This window comes from Cibotium barometz, chromosome 60 (genome assembly GCF_041138505.1).
Source record: "Cibotium barometz isolate CiBa-2024 chromosome 60, ASM4113850v1, whole genome shotgun sequence".
In the NCBI taxonomy this organism is placed as follows: Eukaryota; Viridiplantae; Streptophyta; class Polypodiopsida; order Cyatheales; family Cibotiaceae; genus Cibotium; species Cibotium barometz.
This window is the reverse complement of record NC_141105.1, coordinates 19,577,421-19,600,277: the sequence shown is the minus strand read 5'-3', so window position 1 is coordinate 19,600,277 and position 22,857 is coordinate 19,577,421. Positions and strand designations below refer to the sequence as shown.

The 22,857-nt window shown below is 39.4% G+C and overlaps 1 protein-coding gene across 1 annotated transcript; it reads left to right on the top strand.

Moving 5' to 3' along the window:
• Window positions 1-1,424: 1,424 nt before the first annotated feature.
• Window positions 1,425-2,472, top strand: LOC147605092 (uncharacterized). Its single transcript, XM_086794186.1, has 2 exons — window positions 1,425-1,647; window positions 1,754-2,472. The coding sequence occupies exons 1-2, from the start codon at window positions 1,560-1,562 to the stop codon at window positions 2,032-2,034; spliced, it is 369 nt and encodes a 122-aa protein (XP_086650312.1). The 5' UTR covers window positions 1,425-1,559; the 3' UTR covers window positions 2,035-2,472.
• The last annotated feature ends 20,385 nt before the right edge of the window (window positions 2,473-22,857 follow it).

Here is a 22,857-nt window from a genome sequence, read left to right as displayed (position 1 = left end):
TACTTTTTGAGGCGGCTCCCTACTCTAAAAATTGCATGGTAACATAGGATAACTTTAGTGGTCCCTAACTCTAGCCAATTAGAAAATAGGAGAGGGGTAAGTAGAGGAGACCACCAATGTCATATTGGTGTGGAAATGGCAGGTTTCTATTTGCTTATCTCAACACCTGACTAAAGCTAGTGCATTGACTTTGCTTAAAAAGTGGCCCTTTTACACCAAACTGCACACACACACACACACATACAAAGAGAAAATGAAACTTGTCAAATTACATGTAGCACCTGAACTGAGGTATCCAATCAAAAAGTAATACATCTTTCTGAATCAAAGGGGTCGGTCCTCCATGGTTTCCCAAAAGTAATAAAAACTTATATAAGCACAACCAACTTCAAGAGATGATACGGTCACCCTTCTCTCCAACTTAAGTCGTGCCCAAAACTGCCTCTGGGAGTTGCACCATGAAACCCACCTCCATTCGTAGATTTGAGATCCATAGACATTATAGCCAAATAGTATTAGTACTCGATATAGTATGAATCTAGACCATCATTTGAAAGGGTAAACCATTACCTTAGCACCCCCTCAGCACACACATGTGCAATTGCAAACGTGTGCATACACACACACAACATTTTTGTGCTACTTATAGTAAACCTAACCATTTTTTATATTAATGTCCATGCAACCGATCCTAGCTTGTTTGTAAATTGCCTCAAGAAGGAGGGAAGGGAAAGCTAGTGCATATATTCTCATAGGCCACATCTTTCGTCGCAATTGTTCATAGAACTTGCCACTTGGAAATTGTACATTTTTTAGCCTTAAAGTCAGCAATTATTTACAATTGAGAAACGTAAATATGAACGTACGAAAAAATGAGGATGGTCAAGGTGAGACAATGAATTTTCATTTTCGTTTGAAGGGCTCACCAAGTATTTCTATGTAACCATTTCGGAAGTACTGATTGTTGTGTCTCCAAAAACGATGGGTAATAGGTTTCATGTTGGGAAAGTTTTTGAAGGGTAGGGGCCAAAGGGCGACCTTTGAATTCTATGTTGACTTGTTGTGAGGGATAAGGATATAAATTTTCTGTGGAGGGATAAGGGTATATATTTTTTCTAAAGGAAAGTGCAAAGAAGCTACGTAGGAGTACCAAAGGCTGGGCGGTGCTTTTAGGAAGGCAGTGCCGCATTGGTCTTGAAAAGGAAACGGTGCTTCAGAGGGAACACGATCTCGCGCAGGCTGGCAACGTCTCCGATTACTCAGTCTTATAAAAAGCTCTTTCTGTTGACAAAATGCTACGAGCCGACCACGAGCAGCAGGATCCCCTTCTCTCAAGCAAAAGTAAAAGCACACTCCAGTGATCTCTAGCCAAGTGTAAAGCACCATCCCCTGTTTTCAGCCTCCAACACTCTTATAAAAACCCCGCCCCCCACAGTCCATCTTTCTCCAACCTTTTGCCGCCTCTGATCTGATCTCACAGTACACTCTCTTGCTCTCTCAACCTCCTCCACTATGGCCAGCATTAATCCCACAAAAAGCTTCAAGAAATCTGTCTCTACATGTCGCAAGCTTCTTCTTCGCTGCCAATCGAGCACCTTCACCACGAGCCGCTCCCGGTCCTGCCCGAAGAGGTCGACCAGGAGGAAGGTCAGTGAGAAATTATGTAGATTCTGCAGCAAACTCTCGGCCTGCATGGTGTCTGTAGGTATTATTTATCAACGCATGAGATCCTTAGGTGGTCATTCATATGCAGGAGCTAGGAAGGGGTTTTTGCCTGTGGTATGCGTAGGATCAACAGAGTGCAAGCGCTACACCATAGCGCTGCACCAGCTGAAGAATCCCCTTCTGTTGCAGATGCTGAGAGATACCGCAGCCGAGTATGGGCATGGGTTTTCGCAGGGCGGGGCATTGGCAATAGCCTGCGAGCCCCACACGTTCGAGGCCATCTTCTGCCTCCTCCAACGCTCGTGTGATGGCTTGACACATAATCCCTCTAAACCCCGCCAGTCCATCACCATAATTAGACACTTGTAGATCGGCCCACTGTAAATCTCGTGTGCACTCTAGTTCGCCTTTTAGTCTAATCTAGTACTTGTTACCGTGGGACAAAGCCCCTCCATTTGTGATTACTTCTTTGCTCATTTTGTGTCCCCCATACAAGTCAATATCACTATTCTTTTTCCTTTGTGATTACTTTGTTGCTCATTGCCTCTCATTTTGTGTCCAATACAAGTCAACACCATCATTCTTGTTCAATTTAAGTTTTACACCTCTCATTGGAGGGCTTCATGTCACGGACGAGTAGTAGGTAGAGCCAACGGCCGTTGCATTGTCACCACATGACAAAGCAAAGGGAACCTAGTCATGTAAGGAACAACTACTTAGTGTTTTCATGTATAGCATGGCTTGAAGTTGAATGATGAATGTAATATACCATGGATGTAATATTATTGTACAATATTACTTATGTTAGATGATGCAGCTCTACGTTCAAGAAATGTGCCACAAAGCCCCTATATTTCCTAATAGATGGGAATAGTGTGTGCATGCTTAGTGCCCAGTTGTCTCTACACAAAATCCCCCGTTGTGTTCAAGGTGTATTTGACAAAAAATGTAAGATTCTAATTCACATGCCCCTTCTGTCAATTCAAGGCCAAGCATTTACCCTGTTAATTATGAAAACCGTAATTGTGTGCATATTCTTGGTAATTTCATGAAAACCAAATATATATATTCTATATATCTTACATAATTTTATATAGCCACACACAGGCTTAATGTATATATCTTATATAATTTTATATGGCCCCCGACAAGCTTAATGTATAAGCCTTGTATATAAAAACACCATGCAACATGTATACAATCCACAAATTTATGAATATGTGTGGTGACTTGCTATACTTTTTCATACACTTACCTTTGCTGCAGTGCAAGTCATGATAGTGCTCATTGTTAGCAAAACATCACTAACATGTCTTTCCTCTAGTGCAAGATAGTGCTTACCATTATCAAAGCATCTCATAAGGGCACTAAAAGAGAACATCACAAGCTACAATGCCACATGGGTGGGTGAGATTTTTAGAGGAGTTGAATAGTAGAAAGGGCAGAAACTAAGATCCACAATATAGTAGGGGTTATCACCCTTATAAAGGATTTTAGAGGGCAATAAAAACCAAAATTTAGTGGAAACATATAATGATGGGATAGATACATATCCATTCCAAAAAGTGTATTTAGGCGATTCTCCTAAGGGTAAGTGTGAAGATGGAGCCTACAAGGGCTATGCGATTGCCCTAAAGACAAGTGTGAATATGGAGTCTAGATGGGTAGGACCATTGTTTGAAAAGTTTGAGGAACACCAAAATACTTCATAGGACATATTCATCAATTTGGTGCTTCACACCCAAATAATTATTGTAAGGTTGATTACTATATTAAAGACTTTGGAATGTTGTGTTAAAGTTATTGTTTCCTAGTTAAATGACAAATTCTTGATCACATGTCTAAGCAAAATGTTATCATATCCAAGACCCCTCCCCTCCTAGTTAAATGATAGTTTCAAGTGGTCACATGCCTAAGCAAGACATTTTCATATATAACATCCCATCATTTCACAATAGTCGTCTCCTGGCAACCCCTCCCCCTCCTAGTTAAATGACGGTTTCAAGTGGTCACATGCCTAAGCAAGACATTTTCATATCTAACATCCCATCATTTCACAATAGTCATCTCCTAGCAACCCCTCCCCACCTTGGACCCAACCTTGCCATTTTTGGCTCTTGGAAGAGGCAAAGAAATTTATAATGTGCTCTTAAGAACTATGGTAAAAGGAGAGAGAGAGAGAGAGAGAGAGAGAGAGAGAGAGAGAGAGAGAGAGAGAGAGAACACCACATGTAGAAAGGCCAACCTTTCGAAACAACTCTTCCCATTCTTTTTCAACCTTGTCCCTATGAGATCTTCTCTTATTCCCCCACCTTGTTGATAACCACTTGCATTTTCTCTATCGTAAATCTCTACCAAATCTTAGCATACTGTTCAAGTCTCTCAATAGCTTTATTTGTCCCCTCTACAAAGATTAGATCCTAGACATATTATTAACTATTAATTTCCTTGGAAAAACCATAGATCTAGTATCTAGCACTTAGGATTCTCCCATCCCCATCTCAACATATAAACTAATTACAGAGAGTAGAACAAGAGCTTGACCAAACCTTTAAAGTGTAAGGTATCCACCATACTGCTACTTCCTACCCAAAATTGGAATGGAGTGATCAACTCTAATACCAATTGGAATGGAATGAATCATAAAGCATAGATTAGGGACAAATCATCATGGATTAATACAAGATTAAGGATAATCTCATACAATGGCCATGATTCCTAAGCGAGTTAACCTCCCACTAAGAGGATGGAAATAGCCTTCCATAGGCCTAGGTTAAAATCCACGAGGCTCTGAGTCATGAGATGACTAATGTCAAAAGGTATCAAAAGATGTAAAAAGGTATAAAGGGTACAATGATAGTCCATGAGTCCCCTTTTATACTTGAGCCCATGACCAAGGTCCTAGACCTAAACTAAAGGTGTTTCTTCATTACAAACCATCCCCTCCTATAATGATTTCGTCTCCTCGAGATCGAGGATGGTCATGCCCAAAGAAAAGACGTATACAAGTGGCTATGTACAAGAGCCAAATGGATATCCAAAATGTAAACCATCTAACCATGGAATAAATGTGTAACCACTTGGATCAAAAAGGAAGTATCCAAGATTCTCATCCAAAGCGAAATGACCACTAGAAATATCATCAAATCCATGGTCCAAATAACTGCTAAGGTGTGATGCGTGTAAATCTATATAATGCACCATATAATCACATACCATGCACCATATAATCACATACCATGCATCCCAAATGACATATACTGCATCCAAAAGTAAATGTCCTGGCCCCAACAAAAAGTAAATGTCTTGGCCCCAAAGAAAACATGATCGTTGTCGACATCTATAGGAGCCAAAATAACATATCTCAAGGCCAACCTCATGTATAGTCAAATGTGAACTCATGCCACCGTCACATGTAGCACCACTCAAAAAGTCAAAGGTATGATCCTCCATATCAATGTATGTATGAGTACGATCCAACTCATGCAAAATATCTCTATGTGCAAGACACTCTATATGTTTGTATCCCTCTAAGATAAAAGCTGGATCATCATAAAGATCTCCATCACTAAGCACTGACAAAGTGTCTACACAAGAGATAAGTGGTATCAACTGACTCACTATCAATGGAATCTCCAAGGCCACTAAGGTCATCCCCAAAAGTATAGACAATCTCCATCAATGGTGTCCCTACATGACCTAAATCCCATGATAAATCAATCTCCAATAACACTGGATCTAAGAAAATACCTAGATCATCTATAAAGCTCTCGAGGTCAATGTTATAGGATATGCTAAAATATGATCAATATGCATACTCCTACGATGTCTCACCTCCACAAACTCATCACTACTCTGATGCACTATCCCTGACTTCTCAATCACACAACAACTCGATCCACATGAATGCTGCCAGGAATGCTATGAAAACTAGGAGTAGTTGTCGTATACGAAATCTCTCCACATGTGACAACTCTAGAAGAGTAGCCCAACACATCTAATACTAGAACCTTAGGTATATGCTCCTCATGGTCTATGATGTGCTCATCAACGTGTGAAGTATCATCATCCCGAATCTCATATACTACAACGGATGCATCACTAGTCAAGAGCTGATCCCCATGATAGTCTAATGCATCACTATGATCCGCTGGAAGGTAGGTAGACATAGCATATCAACAATCACAATGCTTGGGATGCTCACCGCCATCCCTCCCATCAAGATCATGCCCATATGATCTGACTCACACACATCATTCTCACTATCACTATCACATACATCATCATCATGTGCATATGTGTAAGTGGCAATGATGTGCACGTATATCACTATCATCATATGAATGTGTGTGTCATATATCAATATCATCATGTGTATGTGTGCATGATACATCATCATAGGTATGTGGGTATGATATATCAATGTCATCACATGTGTGTGTATGACCATCACCATGCGTACATGTGTCAATATCAATATCATCATCAACTGATGATCATCATCACTATCCACATCATTATCCATTGAATGCATGTCATAATGATAGCCATCCTTAGGTATATATTCATCTCTACTCACAAATGTAGGGCACTCAATCAAGTCCCCAAATACATCATCCCATGCAAGCAATGCCGAATCATCCATGTAAAGATAACCACACAGATCCTCAACAAAATCACCATATGTAGAATGTTCGCACCATTTGCACGGACATCCTTCTCATCAAATAAGTGTCTAAACTAGCTAGGCAACAACATCTGAAGCTCAAACATCCATATGTGACATGAATATGATGTGTCATCATAGCATGATGTTGATGAAGAAGGATCTAGAGGTCGAAGCCGCGATGTGCCAAATGTATACATGAAGTCATCAAATGATATGCATCTCCTCACATGAAATTGGCAAGGGTAAGTGGTCAAAAACACTAGAATGTGGGCTGGATAAAAGTGTGAAAAGAAGATGAGTAAACCCTAGAGTGAAAGAAGCTATAAACGTTTTTTTAAAGTGCTCTGCTCTTAGAACGTTTTAATCTTCTCCTACCCTTTCTTTCACACACAAAGGCTTCCTCTCCTTCTTTGCTGATCTGAGAGCTCTACAGGCTCGATGAAGCTTCCCAAAACCCATTAAAAAAAAAATCACCCAGAGATGTTAAGCGTACGCTAGTTTACGACTGTGTTCTTTTTTTTTTTTTGGGAGTTCACAACTGCACCATTTGCAAGCGCCCTTTGAGGCGTCGCATGAGCCCCCAAGAAGGCTGAGCTTTGGAGGAGGGTGAGCAGTTGGAACTGCTAGCCGCTGTGCAGGGTGCATTGTTTTCGTTGTTGCTTAACAAAGCCATGCCGTCCACCAGCATGTCCTGACTAGATCTTTCCATTTCCTAGCTAGGCTCTGTCAGAATGGAATGATGATGTTTGGCTGCTGCTGCGCGTGGAACTCTGATCCGTTCTTGTTCTCTATCTGGTGAAGTGTGTGCTTATGTGCTTCTGCTGTTTGCATATACCCACACTTGCTGCTCATGAAGAGAGCTTATGCGTGTCGACCAGTCCTTCCACCGTCCCCAGCGAGCATTCGCTGAAGGCGCTGACTGGCTCTGACTATGGCAAGCAAGGCTAGCCCACAAGGTCAGTCCAGTCTAAAGTGCATGTCTGTCTTTGTCTCTAAAGTGCACACAAGGCTGTGCACTGGGAGCAAGCTGTAGATGGCTGTTGGCCTCTATCAAGCGCTCACACATCGTAAGGATGTCCTGAACCACTTCTGTGTGTCTCCTACAATGCTGTGATCTCGGCTGGGATGCCTCAAAGTGCATTAGAGCCTCCCACAGGGTTTTTGATAGGGGCAGAAAAGCAAGTGCATCTGCATAAACATCTCTAGCTTTCTCATCTTCAATGCTCGCTTTCTTATCTTCAAGAAAGCGGGCATACTGAATGAAGAGCAAGGGAAGAGATCCAGACTCGTCTTCTGATTTTTCATAATCAATAGCAGAAGGAAATATTGTGCACGCCCCTTTAGTGTTTCCCTGACGATGCTCAAAATTGGCTTCACAACACTTTCTAGAAGACCTTCTGTGCTTAGCTAAGCCTTGCAGACCAAGGCGGTGATGCTGTTTTGTAGCTGGTTTTCACCCTTATTTATGAAGGATTTGTATGCATCAGCCTTCATAAATTTGACCTGCATGTGATTTCTCCTCACTTGGCTTTCTTGTTGAGCCCTCAAAAGGCCATGATGCTTTGTCCTTTTGCATTCCAATGGTGTTGCAAGCCACTGTTTGAGATCTGTTGTAGCTTAATGAAAAAGGCTGTATAATCTTGAAACTTGAAATTATGCAAGAATGTTGTGCTTAATTGCTTGTCAGTGAATAGAAACAAATGTTTCTCTTTAAGACAACAAGCAAGCAAAGTAAAAGCAGACCTCCCACTACTTGTGCGTTGTGAAGAGTTTCAACAAGCTGAAATTCCCATGTAACTATAATACTTCAACATTTCTTGCTTGTATTGGTTCTGAGTAATATGTGTACTCTTTTTTGAAGGTTTTCACACTCAAGAAGCCTTGTATGTAAGTTAGGAAAACCTTGTGGTGTATGGGGCACACTAGCTCACACCAGTGGATTAGGTTCAATCCTCGGTAGTGCCATACTTGCAAAGGTAGTGTTATCCAATAAATTTTTTGTACTTGAAATTGTAAATCTTGTACACTTTTGTATCACTATTCATCAACATGCTGTCTGTATAATATTGATGCTCAGATTTATATTATCATGGTATATATTTCTTGATGAAAATGTGTTAAAATGTTGTAATCCAGGGTATGTGCTTGTAAACAGTGTTTTCTCAAAACTTTTCTTAGTTTTTTATTTCTTGTAATACAACCGTATCAAGATTAGAAAGATTTGATCAAGAATCACCTATTGTTCTATTTTGTATTAAGATTTGATTTCAGCACAAATAACTTTACATAATCTATAAACTACTCGTTTTGTATTATAGATCTGAAACAAAATTATATTATGCATTGCTATCTTCAAAATTATTTTTGAATCTGCACAACAAATTGTATTTTGTATACTTCTTGAAATTGCATCAAGCTTTTGTACCAAATCTTGAAAATTTGTTCAAAATTGCAATGTATTTGCACTCAACACAGCACTCTGTAACTCTACAATAGAAATCTAAGAGCTTTACACAGAAACTTGGATTTATTACACAGTAATCTACTTCTTGCAATGTTTCTTCTAAGAACTCAAGATTTGAGAATCTAGAGTTTGTTCTTGAAGAAATAAGAGCTTAAAAGATTAATATTGGAAATTATAGGCTCTCTAAGCAAGATAATGCAAGAAAATTTCTCAATATTGGTTGATAAAATCTTTGTAAAACCTTGATTTCAAAAATCAAGATCAAGAAGATCAAACTCAAGAAGATCAAGAAGTTCAAGAAATAAAATAGTAAAGTGGATTAGGGTTTTAAAAATAATGTTTAATATAAATTTAAAAATAATTAACAAAAATTTCATTGCTAATCTTGTCAAACAAGAAATTATCAAATTTGATAACTGTGTAAAAATCAACTTTAAATATGACTAATCAAGATTAAGAAAATGCATTTTAGAAAATTAGATTAATAGTAATCCGAAATTGATTATCATTAATCAAGATCAAGAAATAGCATTCTAAAAATTGGATTAAACATAATTCAAAAATGATTCACTAATCACTCCCTAAGCAAGGATCTAAGCCAAGGACTCTACTCCTAGGGCTCTAAGCCAAGATCTTTGATACTAATTGGAATGGAGTGATCAGCTTTGATGTCAATTGCAATGGAGTGATCAGCTCTGATATCAATTGTAATGGAGTGATCAGCTCTGATACTAATTGGAATGAAGTGATCAGCTCTGATACCAATTGGAATGGAGTGATCAGCTCTGATACCAATTGGAATGGAGTGAATCATAAAGCTTATATTAGGGATAAATCATGGATTAATTCAAGATTAAGGATAATCTCATATAATGTTCATGATGCATAAGTGAACAGCTCACTCCAATTGCAATGGAGTGATCAGCTTTGATACCAATTGTAATGGAGTGATCAGCTCTGATACTAATTGGAATGAAGTGATCAGCTCTAATACCAATTGGAATGCAGTGATCAGCTTTGATACCAATTGGAATGGAGTGATCAGCTTTGATACCAATTGGAATGGAGTGAATCATAAAGCTTATATTAGGGACAATTCATGGATTAATTCAAGATTAAGGATAATCTCATACAATGTCCATGATGCCTAAGTGAGTTAACCTCCCCCTTCCATAGGCCTAGGTTGAAAGCCATGAGGCTCCAAGAGTCATGAGATGACTAATGTCAAAAGGTATCAAAAGATGTAAAAAGGTATAAAGGGTACAATGATAGTCCATGAACCCCCTTTTATACTTGAGCCCATGACCAAGGTCCTAGACCTAAACTAAAGGTGTTGCTTCATTACAAAAATAAACCCTAGAAATTCTTGAGGAGACTCTAGTATGCTAAAGACTAAAGTATGTGTGTCCCGTTGTTGTAGAAGCCTAGTCTCCCAAGACTCCATGCATCCACTAATGCCTTATCAAAAAGTAATACTTCACATTGTCTCTTCTCTTTGAGGCCATCAAAATGGCACACCTCCCCTTCTATCCCTATCTTTCACCATATCAAAATCCAAGGGACGTGTTAATTAACCCTATCTAGCTATTCTTATAGCTTTTTAATTTGATTAATTATAAGCATCCCATATACACTAACCACCGAAAGTCTATAATACCCACATACCACTTTCACAAATGATGCTCTCCCATTAGGGTGACTAGCCACCATAAAAGAATCAAGATATTTATGGACAAGGGTCATCATTCTACAATATTCTATATCAAGGCTCCCATATAGGACTCGCCATTCCTTTAAATTTCTTTTTCTCTTTGATCCCTTCCCAAAAAGGTTATTTTCTTGAATTGCCCATACACAAAATTTTATTTTATACCACGCGACCTTAAAAATAATGTCTCTTCCTTTTGTCTTTCAAGCCTTTACCATCCCATGAAATACCATTCATAGAGAGGATTCCAAAATAGTCCCTCCCTTAGGCACCAACTCCTTTGAATTATCATCAACCATACTATTCACATTCTTTTCCAACCACCATACTATTCACATCTTTGTCATCAACCATATTGTTCATATCCTTACCATGTAAAGATTTTACAAGTTCTACGTGATTGAAGTATTCCAAACAACAGAGTTCATTGTTCTCATCTTTTTGGGTCATGCATGTGGGAAGAGGAATCTTGTATGGAAAATCCAAATTTAAGAACATATTTTTTTTGGGAAGTGTGCCAAAAGAAAGTGTTGCTTTGAAAGAGTGGTGAATCTTTTATGGAGGATTCGAGAAGGATCATAGGGAGTTTAAGGCTCTTGTTCATGGGTCTTTTGGAACCATCTCTACGAGATAGCAAATCACCCTAATAGGAAAGCATCAATTATTAAAGTTGTGCTAACCATTCGAGATTTTGGATTACTAATGTTATATTTGTTGTATAGCCAAGCAAAGTAAGGACTTATGAGATGTATGGATATGAGACTTTGTTCACCCTTGCATCTTGATAGGGGACTTTAACATGGTGGAGGATTATAGGGACATGAGAGGAGGTAACTGTAATGAAGTAAATTTCATTACACATCCACATAGGGAATGGGACCTAGACACCTGGGCTTAGGGACATTTACATGTATACTTTTAAGAAAACCTTGGGCTATATATATTAGGCACAAGGATCATAAAAATTGTACCCTTTTTTGTCAATATACTTTCATGAGTACTTACTCTTTAGAGCTCTAAGCTTCCATGGTGAACTTCTCCCTCTCTTAAGAAGCTATTTATGTACTTTATTATGAGTGCACTCCTTATGATGAGTGGGACATGTGTGTACTCCATGCTAATGAGTGCAACCCCTAGGTTTTCGTCATTGCATTGGTATTAGAGTCCTTAGCTTAAGTCTTTGCTTAAGGAGTGATTAATGATCATACTTTTTAAATTTTTAGAATGCATTTTCTTCATTTTGATTAATAATAATCATTTTTAGATTACTATTAATCTAATTTTTTGAAATGTGTTTGCTTAATCTAATTAATGTTAATTATTTTTAAAATTAATTTTTACACAATTTTTAGATTTGCTAATTTGTTATTTGACAAGATTAGTAGTAAAATTTACGTTAATTATTTTTAAATTTATATTAAATATTATTTTCAAAACCATAATCCACTTTATTGTTTGATTTCTTGAATTTCTCTTAATCGTAATTTTCTTGATTTTCAAAATAATGACTTACAAAGATTTTAGCAACTAATTTTTAGTGAATTTCTTGCATTATCTTGATTAGAGAGCTTATATTTCTAATTATTAATCCATTAAGCCTCTAACTGTCTTATTTTCCCAAATCTTGGAGTTCTTGGAGTAGATTTGCAAGAATTTTGGTTGCTAATACAATTTTGTAAAAATTTCATTACAAATTTTAAAGACTGGTTTGCAAATCTTCATATTGCTATGCAAAGCATTCAGATTGTAGAATTCATAAGCAAAGTTTATTACAGAGAAAATTAAGGATGCTAAGCAAAGTATTACGAATTTGTGTGCAAAGTTCTCAGATTTTTGTTGCAAAGTACTATGTTGTGTGCAAATTCATTGCAATTTTGAACAAATTTTCAAGATTTAGTGCAAAAGCTTGGTGCAATTTCCAAAAGTATACAAAATACAATCTACTATGCAAATTCAAAAACAATGCTGAAGATAACAAAGGCACAATTTTGTTGCAGATCTACAATACAAAACAGAGCAGGCTATAGATTATGCAAAGTAATTTGTACTGAAATCAAATCTTGATACAGAACAGAACAATTTTATAAAGAACTAGTTCTATGAAAAGATAGGCTGTCAAGGAACAAAACAAAGTGAAGATTTCATGTGCAACTTAGTGAAGAAAAGATGTTCGTTCCCAACCTCAGCCAACCAGATCTTCCAAACTAGTCCCATCTTTAATTTCAACAAGCCAAGGCATTTTAGAAGCCTTCTGATGTAAGAGCAACAAAAGAAAGCCAACTCAACCTTTGAGTTGCAAGAGGAAGAGCAGAAGGCCAACACTAGAGCTCCATCGCCTTGTTTCAAAAGGCTCAGCTATAGATTAGCTCTTCTTCAATCGAGGCGTTTTTATAGCACTCAACGCATCAACGCGGCCAGCACACACATAAGCAGCTTTGATCCATCTCCTTGGCTTGAAAGACTCACTTGGATGACTGCTGGTCAAAAAGAGCCCAGAAGAGAGGTGCTGGAAGGAAAACAATAAAACTTGCAGATGGGTTTTCACATTCTCCACAACATTTTTGCCATGTTTCAGCTTAGCAACATCAAGCCAATGGAAACATGCTGCCTTCTCCTCTGGTGTCCTATCAACATATGATTTGCAGCCCAACCAGAAGATAAACACTGCAAAAATCATCAGCAATGCTGGCACAACAGAAGCTACTGCATATGAGATGACTTCTCTCAAAACCGGTGTCAGAATAAGGCGCGGCAGCTAACGCCATCACCCAGTTACCAGGGCTGTAGCATATAGCAAGCAACAAGATGATGTAGCAGTTACCAAGTTGGTCTTGCTAACGCCATCACCCGGTTACCAAGGATGTAGTAGCAGTCACTCAAGAGTGCACCCACGACCGGTGTAGCATAGCAAGGTTTACGTCTCGTTTCATTTTCAACAGCTGGTAGTAGCTTCATCGCCATTCAAGGCTCAGCAAAAGGCTCAGAACACATAGCAACACACTATGGCTTCATCGCCTTCACATAGTTGCTCTAATTAGAGCAGGCTCCAACCACCAAGCCAAAACAAACAGAGTTCAATTTTTCTCAACTTTACTACAAACGGACGAAATGACTCCTAAGGGATGGTCTACATCATAAGCACTTCAGCAAGCATTATAGCAAGCGCTTCAGCAAGAAGCATTCTAGTGTGATTTGTGTGGCATAGATCTGTGGTTTTGGCATTTTGCAGTGAGAGCAGTGCGCAGGCAGTGTTAGCTAACGAGCTAACGTTTTTTTTTTCTTCTAATTAAAAGAGAGAGAGAGAGAGAGAGAGAGAGAGAGAGAGAGAGAGAGAAGCAGACGCTCCAGCAAGCATTGTGCTCAACACATTAACGTTTTCATTGTTTTTTATATTTTAATGCCGTCTTCTGCATAGTCTCCAGCAGTGAGAGGGAAGCTCAGCTGCCGGGACTTCTGCCGGCACAAGATTGTCGTCGTGCGCTGTCTAGCATCAAAAGAAAACTGTGCAGCTATGTGGCATGTTGTGGGCCTTAGCGAGATAGAGAGCCTTAGCAACATGGTTCTATTGGTAAGCAGAGACAAAAGCATCACAGAGCTTGAAAGCTCTCAGCTCTCAAGGAAGACTATTGTCGCTAGCCAAATGAAAGTGGGAGTTTAGAAAGAGGTGAAGTGAATATAATCCTTCTCAGCAAAATCCCGGCGCCAATATTTGTGTAGGCTAGGGTTTCCACATTTCACACTTAGTAGATTTTTTCACATCCTATTTTACCTTTGATTCTCTTGGCCATTCCAAATTGTGGGTAGCCATTGTACTCGTACACAATCTCCACTTCCTTGTCCATCCATATTGGGCACCTAGACACCTACACTTTAGGTATTGCCTTGGGAGCTTGTTTATACACTTTGAGCCACGACGAAGAGGTTGGTCATGTTTTGTGGGATAGATTTGGTACATTTGAGATTTGTTCACATACTTTGGGCCTTTATGGGACGTGTTCACACGTATTAGCATATTGAGGGTGTTATTCGCACATTTGGGTGCATAGAGTTCTTTTTGTATATTTTTGGGTACATTTGGGGATGTTTTCACACTTTCGGGCATTGGTGAGACGACATGGTGATCCATTACTACCTTTACCCAACCTACAATCGCCATATTAGCCACCATCATTGTCGTCGACATCACTACGATTCCATCGCAAATGCTGATCGTGCAACATCCGCTCATACCCTATTACTCTAGCTCTATGCCCGTCATCTTGATTTGCCATTTCAGGTGAGGAGATGCATATCATTTGCCGAGTTCATACATACAGTTGGCACATCGCGGCTTTGACCTTTAGATCCTTCTTCACCGACATCATGGTATGATGACACATCATATTGATGTCACATATGGATGTTTCCTTGTAGGTCAATATATCACACATTGACAAAGAGGAGCATTGGAAATCTTACAAGCCAACGCCACTTTTCATTCGAAATATAACATGAAGAGCCAATATAGTGTATCAATGTGTGCATGGGATGACCACTTGAATCAATCTCTTCCTAATAATAAAGTTGGACGGTAAGTCTCTCTTCGTGATAAGTTTCCCAATGATCATTTCTCCATCAAGGTGAAAAACATGCTTTAAAATTTTATTATTTTATTTTTAAAATTTTTGAAAAACATTTTTTAAGAATAAAATAAAATTAAGAATTTGTACAAAAGTGCCAATTTATGGAAAAGGAAAATAAATTTATGTAGATGTTTTAACATATATCTTGAGAGTATTTTTGCCATTTAAAAAGTATCGTTGATAAACAAAGATGTTTTTTTACAGATTGTTACACACGCATCCTAGGGAAGTCTTGCCCCCACTTACATTTTTTTGAAGTAATCCATGAGTGGTGTGGTAAGAGGGAGTCGTGAGTGAATTTTTTTCAATTAGTTGGTTAAAAGACAAAGTAGCTTATTTTTCACAAGCCCAGTATTAACATTTTCTAGAAGCTAACCATCTCCCTACAGCAAGATTGTGGATTTAGATTGAGAAAGAACAATGTTGTAGACTTTTATTAGACATAAGGTGAAAAAAATAATGATAATAAATGGCCATGTGGTTTTGTCCCATGCTGAGGTATGAAAAAATACACGACAAGTGGAAGGGGATTCTTAAGAACTCTAGAATTGAACCCAAACCTTAGATGGTTGAACATAGCTGAAGTATTTCCAAGGCTAGTGTTATAGTTCTTTAAAATCTAATGACCTCTCAATAACATGATCCTATATTTAGATTAAAAAAGAATATCTTTTATTACTAGACACAAGATGAGAAAAAATGAACAAAGAATAATCACAAATGGAGGGGCTACACAAGCATGAATGGTATGATGACACATCATATTGATGTCACATATGGATGTTTCCTTGTAGGTCAATATATCACACATTGACAAAGAGGAGCATTGGAAATCTTACAAGCCAACGCCACTTTTCATTCGAAATATAACATGAAGAGCCAATATAGTGTATCAATGTGTGCATGGGATGACCACTTGAATCAATCTCTTCCTAATAATAAAGTTGGACGGTAAGTCTCTCTTCGTGATAAGGTAACTAGACTACAAGTGGGAGTAGACTCCTAGGAACTCTAGATTGTCCCAAATGAACCACATAGGGCCGATCTATGAGTGTGCAGTAATGGTGATGGAATGGCAGGTGTAGGGGGATTCTATGCTAAGCCATGCATTGGAGGAGGCAAAAGATTGCCTCAAGAATGTGTGGGCTCACTGGCTACTACCAATGCATTGCTTTGTGAAAATCCATGCCCAATGCTAAGTTTGTATCCTTAAACGATCTTCACAAGAATCCTACCTTTAACCTTTAGATTCTAAACAAGGCCACCGCGAGTGAGATTTTTGAGTAATGGGTTTTAAATGAAGTCCAAGGTACCTTGTAGGCCTTCAAGTTTAAAATTTTTTAAGTCCAAAGACTTTGCCAACACGGAGCAACCAAGGTATGATTTCATCAAGACTCTGGATGTGTCGTTAATTGTGCAATGTTGTGAAGGCTTGAGGATAATTCATCGAGATTTGGGTGTATTGTTAAACTGTGTAGTGTCATGATGAGGATGATTTTTTAATAAGATGGGTGATGTGTCACCCTTTAATGAGATGGGTGATGTGTCACCCTTTAAATTGATGGGTTTGGTAGAAATAGTGTAATTTTTTAACATTTTACCTTTTTTGGTATCTTAATAATGAATATATTTAATGGCCAAAAATGGGCTTGACACCCGTTCACAAGCAACCTTGAAAGATCCTTGCCCCCTCCATGCAACGAAATTGGGGGTGCTAGCAGTGGAAGTAGCACTTCTTGCATCATAGGGCAAAGCCTCTCACTCGGAGCCTCGCCCCACGGATATCCGGACAAGAGACTAATCCCTCAGTTCTTCCGAACCTGGAAAAACTTACCTCGCCCAGAAAGCACGGGCGATTCCTCCAAGATATTTTTATTCTAACGTAGTCAAGAGCCCCTTAACTAACCAAACTGATCCGACCGAACCCGTAAGTTACATGATCAGATCAAGGAATAGACTTGCACTTGAATCATAGAGACCAATAGTTTTTTTCTCATCATCAAGAGGCACAACCATTGATTCTTTTTCATAGAATAAGGACTATCCGGGATTTACTTCATCTATCGTACCATAACAGAATTGAGTCTCATTTTAAGGATCCATCAGTCCAGTCTAACCCCATCCAGTCCCATGGGTTAGGACCGCCCAACCATTGTAGTGATAGGATCCATTTAAGAATTTGGTTATGTTTTGCCCCGGGTACCAGGGAAAAGAGTTTCCAAGCCCCCTAGCCGGCGCTTCAAGCAAACTTTAAAAATGTCACACCACTTACACACCTAATATGAAATTGCATGTTTCACAGACTCAACTGTCTTTAAAACAATCTTTTAATGAAACCATAGTATCATTGATTATAATCCTCCAAAATATCCAGGTTGAATTAATCATTCTTTCATTGGTGTACCTATGGCATCATTGGCAACTAGAACGCTCACCACCTGTTCACTCAGGGGCTTTTTCAATAGTTCCTAGCTCATAGTACTCGGAAATATATTCACTTATAAAAATCCAGATGGACTCCCCGTTGAAGATCAGTAAGATCAACAAACAGATCCATATAAAAGAGCCATGGACTCATCCGTTGAGGACCAGCAACAAGGACAATTAACCAGATCCATGCCCGAGTTCATAAAACAACTCTAACTCGTTGTTCCATTTTCGTCCTCGACACACGTGTGGGTATCTTTGTCAACCAAGAGCCCGAGCACCGTATGGTCAGCACCCTCTAGGTTCCTTCGTAGGTTACCTAACGCTTCACTCATAGGGCGCTTCCTTGGTCCCTCATCCACCGTACCGGCAGCTCACCATTTAAATCAAACTGAGGCTGGTCAAGACCTCGGTCGGACCTTGCTATGCGAGACATCCTCCGTTGACTCTCCGTGAGCTGTTGCAACTTTATCAATTAGGTCTCCACGACCTCATTCACAAGATGGTCAAAATGCTTCCCCAGCATTCTTGACATAAAACAATCATTTCAAAACAGGTCATAAATACAGTTTCTAACGAACTCTCATCTTTCCACATTGTTCCACATCATTTCTCGTTATTCCACATTCTTCTACATCAATTCACATTGCTTAATCCACATCCAATCATATGTATTCCCATCGTCCATCATCCATTCTCATCCAATCACATCATATTACATCTCATCACATCTATCCTCATCACATCTATCCTCATCACATCTCATCCATTCACATCTACCCATGTCCATACCACATCACATCACATCTCATCCATTCACATCTATCCCGATTCACATCACATCTCATCCATTCACATCTATCGTGATTCACATCACATCACATCTCATCCATTCACATCTATCCCGATTCACATCACATCACATCTCATTCATTCACATCTATCCCGATTCACATTACATCTCATTCATTCACATCTATCTCGATTCACATCACATCACATGTTATCCATTCACATTTCATCGCATCCATTCACATCCATCAATCTCGATTCATCATAGTGGGTACCATGCACTAGCTATCGTAGATGGTGGGATGGGGGATAGCATCATCACAAAACGTTGGTGGGAGAACTAGGGAAAACCCGATCCAAAAAGGCAAATCTAATCGTTAAAATGGCTGACAGAAAATCTCCAAGGCCCATTGGACTTTTGAAGAATGTGAAACTCAAACTCTTTACGTTTCGCTACCATCATACATTTGTGGTCATGGACTTCCTGCACCAACCGGACTCATATGACATAATATTGGGGAGACCCTTCATGAGAGAATCCAAATTGGTGCATGATTGGGCATTAGATCACGTGTATGTGCGTGGGGATTCACAAATTTTAAAGATAGATTTAAGAACATGGAAAGCACATCCCATGGAAGGGATGTGCGTGGGGATTCACAAATTTTAAAGATAGATTTGAGAACATGGAAAGCACATCCCATGGAAGGGGAATTGTTTAGTAATGATTCAGTCACAATGGAACAGACCACATTTGTACAAATATGCTAGTCTACGGTGGAAAATTCCAAGGAAGAAGAGGAAACGAAAATGTATGCTTCACTTCCTCCTCCGGACTTTAGTGAAAACTAGATGCATGTGCTAGCTACCCCATAGATGTGATGCAACCCAGGGGGACCCAGTATGTGGAATCTGGAACTGTCCCTACGACCTTTGTCTATATGGTTAATTGGCAAACCATTGATGAAGCATTAGAAGAGGAGACCTCTAGCATAGAAGGGACCATAACGCAAGGCCGTACCAACGCTCAACGCCTCAGAAGATGGCAAAAACAGAAATGATATATGCCTTATCGAGAAAACCCATAGATGCCCAATGGCTAAGATACCTTGAGGCCACTAAGGTACACGATGATTTTTCTAAGGATTGGGGTGAGGAGTTGAGTAAGATATCTGGAAGGAAGACACAAGGAGATAGTCACCCTTCAAGAGCCAGAAACACCTAAGATTACAAAAGCTGGGCATCAAAAATGCAATAAAGCTTTGGCAAAAGCGGAACGTGAGGCTAGAAAGATCATGACTAAAATAAAAATTGAAAATGAGGACAAACCAAACTTGCTCTGAGTACCCGACAACTTCAAAACCTACACTATTGACAAACAGAAAGTGGTCCAAAACTTTTGACAGTATAACAAGGGTTAAGGAGGATGGGCTATCCACATCATACGATGGCCCGACGGAAGTCAAGGAAGTTGATATTGCGGGACCAAGGGAGGAAGCGTGTGAGGTCCCTATCCCCACCGCGCAACGAATTCAAGGGTTCTAGTAGCGGAAGTAGTACTTCTTGCACAGGGCAGGGTCTCATACTCAGGGCCTCGCCCACCACGGATATCCGGACAAGAGACAAATCCATCAGTTCTTCCAAAACCGATCCCAGAAAAACTTCCCTTGCTCGAAAAGCACGGGCGACTCCTCCAGGATAACTTTTCTCTAACGTAGTCAAAAGCCTTAACTAACTGAACTGATATGAGCAAACCCGTAAGTCCCAAATCAAATCAGGGAAAAGATTGCACTTGGATCATAGAGACCGACACTTTTTTCCTCATTGAGAGGCACAGCCGTTGATTCTTTTCCATAGAACAATTTTTGTCCGAAATTTACTTCATCTATCGTACCATAATAGAATTGAGTCTCAATTTAAGGATCCATCAGTCTAGCCATCTATTAAGAGACTAAGGTTATGTAGAAGGGGAAGAGGAAGGTGTGAGTGTGAAGGGACTTAAGGTCCACTAGCTCATCTATTTAAAGATGAGGCCATGAGGCATTTTGTATGTGAGCAAGGCCTAGTTGTATTCATAAACAACTTAATAAGCAAGATATTGTTCTTATACTTTTTGAGTCCCTCCTCTTCACACACTTGATCTAGCATGAGCACCACATTTTCTCAACGTGGTATCTAGAGCTTGGATGATTAGAACCACTTGTGGTGTAGATTAGGTCATTTTTCTCCATTTTCCCCTTATCTTTCTTGTGTGGAGCTCAGCCCTCTTCCATTGGAGGCCTTCCAGTAGTCGGTAGAGGCAAAATCTTGTGGAGATGTCAACATGGGAAATGTTAAGGAGGTCTGGGCGCATCAAAATGTACAGTCAATTTGCTAGAGAGTCTTTTATCCATCGCGGCATTATCGTTTGAGTGCGTCGCTTGGTTGTTGCAGCGTTGGTCGTACAGAAATTCCACGCCTGTGAGCCACCATTTGGGATGGGCTTTGAGGGATATGGTAGCCCATTGAGTGGAGACTCCACAGCTCAAGTTTGAGCTTCAACCGTCCACAGATGCGCCGGCTGGAAGCAAAAGACCAGGCGCCCCTTCTTCTTCACCTTCAAGCTTCCATTAAAGCTTCATTTTTGGTGTTTTTTCTTGCTCATATCATCACCTCCTTTGCTCTAAATCAATCAAGTGATGAAGTAAATGTTTCTTGCTGAGCTTTCTCTTGATTTTGAAGAGGTTCCATTCACATGAGGTATCCATAAGCCTCATGCTCAACAAGCTTCAACATCAACATCAACTTTCAAGCTTTCAAAGTGTGCTTTTAAGCACTAATTGTATTATTTAACACTAATTAATCTGTTAATCCAACAAAGGGAAAGTGTTCTTAAACACTAATAGTGTTATTAAACACTAATGGTGAACTAATCACCAAAATAAGTGTCATTTGATACTAAAAATGAGCTTTTTAGCACTAATTGTGTTTTATACACACTAATGGTGATATTAATCATCAACCAAAGTGTTGCTAAACACTAAGGTGGTCTTAAGCATCAAAGGAGGAGGTCATTTACATTAAGGAGGCTCTTCTTCATCAACATTGGAGGCCGGCGGGCACACACCATAAGTGCCACATTCAAGTCTTCATCGTCAACCCGTTTCTTCCAAGGAGAAATGGTGCAACCATGAACCAATTGTCTTCATCTCATGAGTCAAAGAGATTGAAGATCTCTAGTTTTTTCATCAACAAACTCAATACTTGAGTTGTTTTAATTTGAACACATGTACACTAAGTGTTCATTTTCAATGTTGTTGTGTATTACCCTTGAGGCCCTTGTTTCTAAGAGGCATAGACATGTAATAAGCCGTATGCTCTCGTTTCCCAAGCCCAAGGCATGTTATTCCGCTGCATATTTTGCATTTTCATCGTGTAAGAGGTTGAGCATAGAATCCCTAAGTGCTCTACCTTGTTGTTTGTCATGATTTTAAGCATCTTTTGGCATTACTTTTGTAAGAGACATTGGCAACATTATGAGCCATGCCCTCTCCTTCTTGAGCCAAAGATGATAAACCTTATTGGTTTGAGCATTTACCTCAACCAATTACTCATTTTTATTAAGCTTGAACCTTCAAACCCTAATGGGTATCATTTAACCAACATGCACAAAAGTTGTTGTAATTGTGGAGTAGACACTGCCCTTGACCAATCCATAAGGCAAGTGGTAAGACCCTCCCTTTCCCTTTCCCATTTAAATCTACCTCATTGCCCATGGAGGAGATATGGTATTCAAGGAAGCATCAAGCATGTTGGAGGAACATCTATAAGCAAACCATTTAAGCAAAGGTGGTAGCCTTGTCATGATCATTGTGTGAGAATGGTCAAGGTGGAAAGCATGTGGTGGAAGCAATGGCATGTATGTCTAAAGCATGTCATCTACAAGAAGTCAAGAAAACACAAAGAGTGGGGTGCACCATTATTGAGGTGTACATCTTCATCGACAACAAATAAAGACTTAGATGGCATCATTGTATTAGCCTCTAAGGCTCTAGGAACTCTTTGTAAATCCTAGATAACCACACCTATATTACAAACCTTGTACGCCTAATGTTATAAAGGCATCCTATGTCCAATACCACCTATTCCATTCTTTCATAGTTGGTATTGAGGGGGGTATTAAGAGACTAAGGTTATGTAGAAGGGGAAGAGGAAGGTGTGAGTGTGAAGGGACTTAAGGTCCACTAGCTCATCTATTTAAAGATGAGGCCATGAGGCATTTTGTATGTGAGCAAGGCCTAGTTGTATTCATAAACAAATTAATAAGCAAGATATTATTCTTGTACTTTTTGAGTCTCTCCTCTCCACACACTTGATCTAGCATGAGCACCACGTTTTCTCAACACCATCCAGTCTCGTGGGTTAGCCAACCGCCCAACCACTGTAGTGATGGGATCCAATTAAGAATTTGGTTAGGTTTTGTTCCGGGTACTAGGGAAAAAAGTTCCCAGGCCCCCTAGCTGGATATTCA

What these genes read in the sequence shown, in the direction of transcription:
- LOC147605092 (XM_086794186.1), top strand. Translation starts at nt 1,560, where the DNA reads ATGTCGCAAGCTTCTTCTTCGCTGCCAATCGAGCACCTTCACCACGAG. An exon ending in AGAGGTCGACCAGGAGGAAG is followed by an intron (nt 1,648 to 1,753) that starts GTCAGTGAGAAA and finishes ATTCATATGCAG; the next exon opens with GAGCTAGGAAGGGGTTTTTG.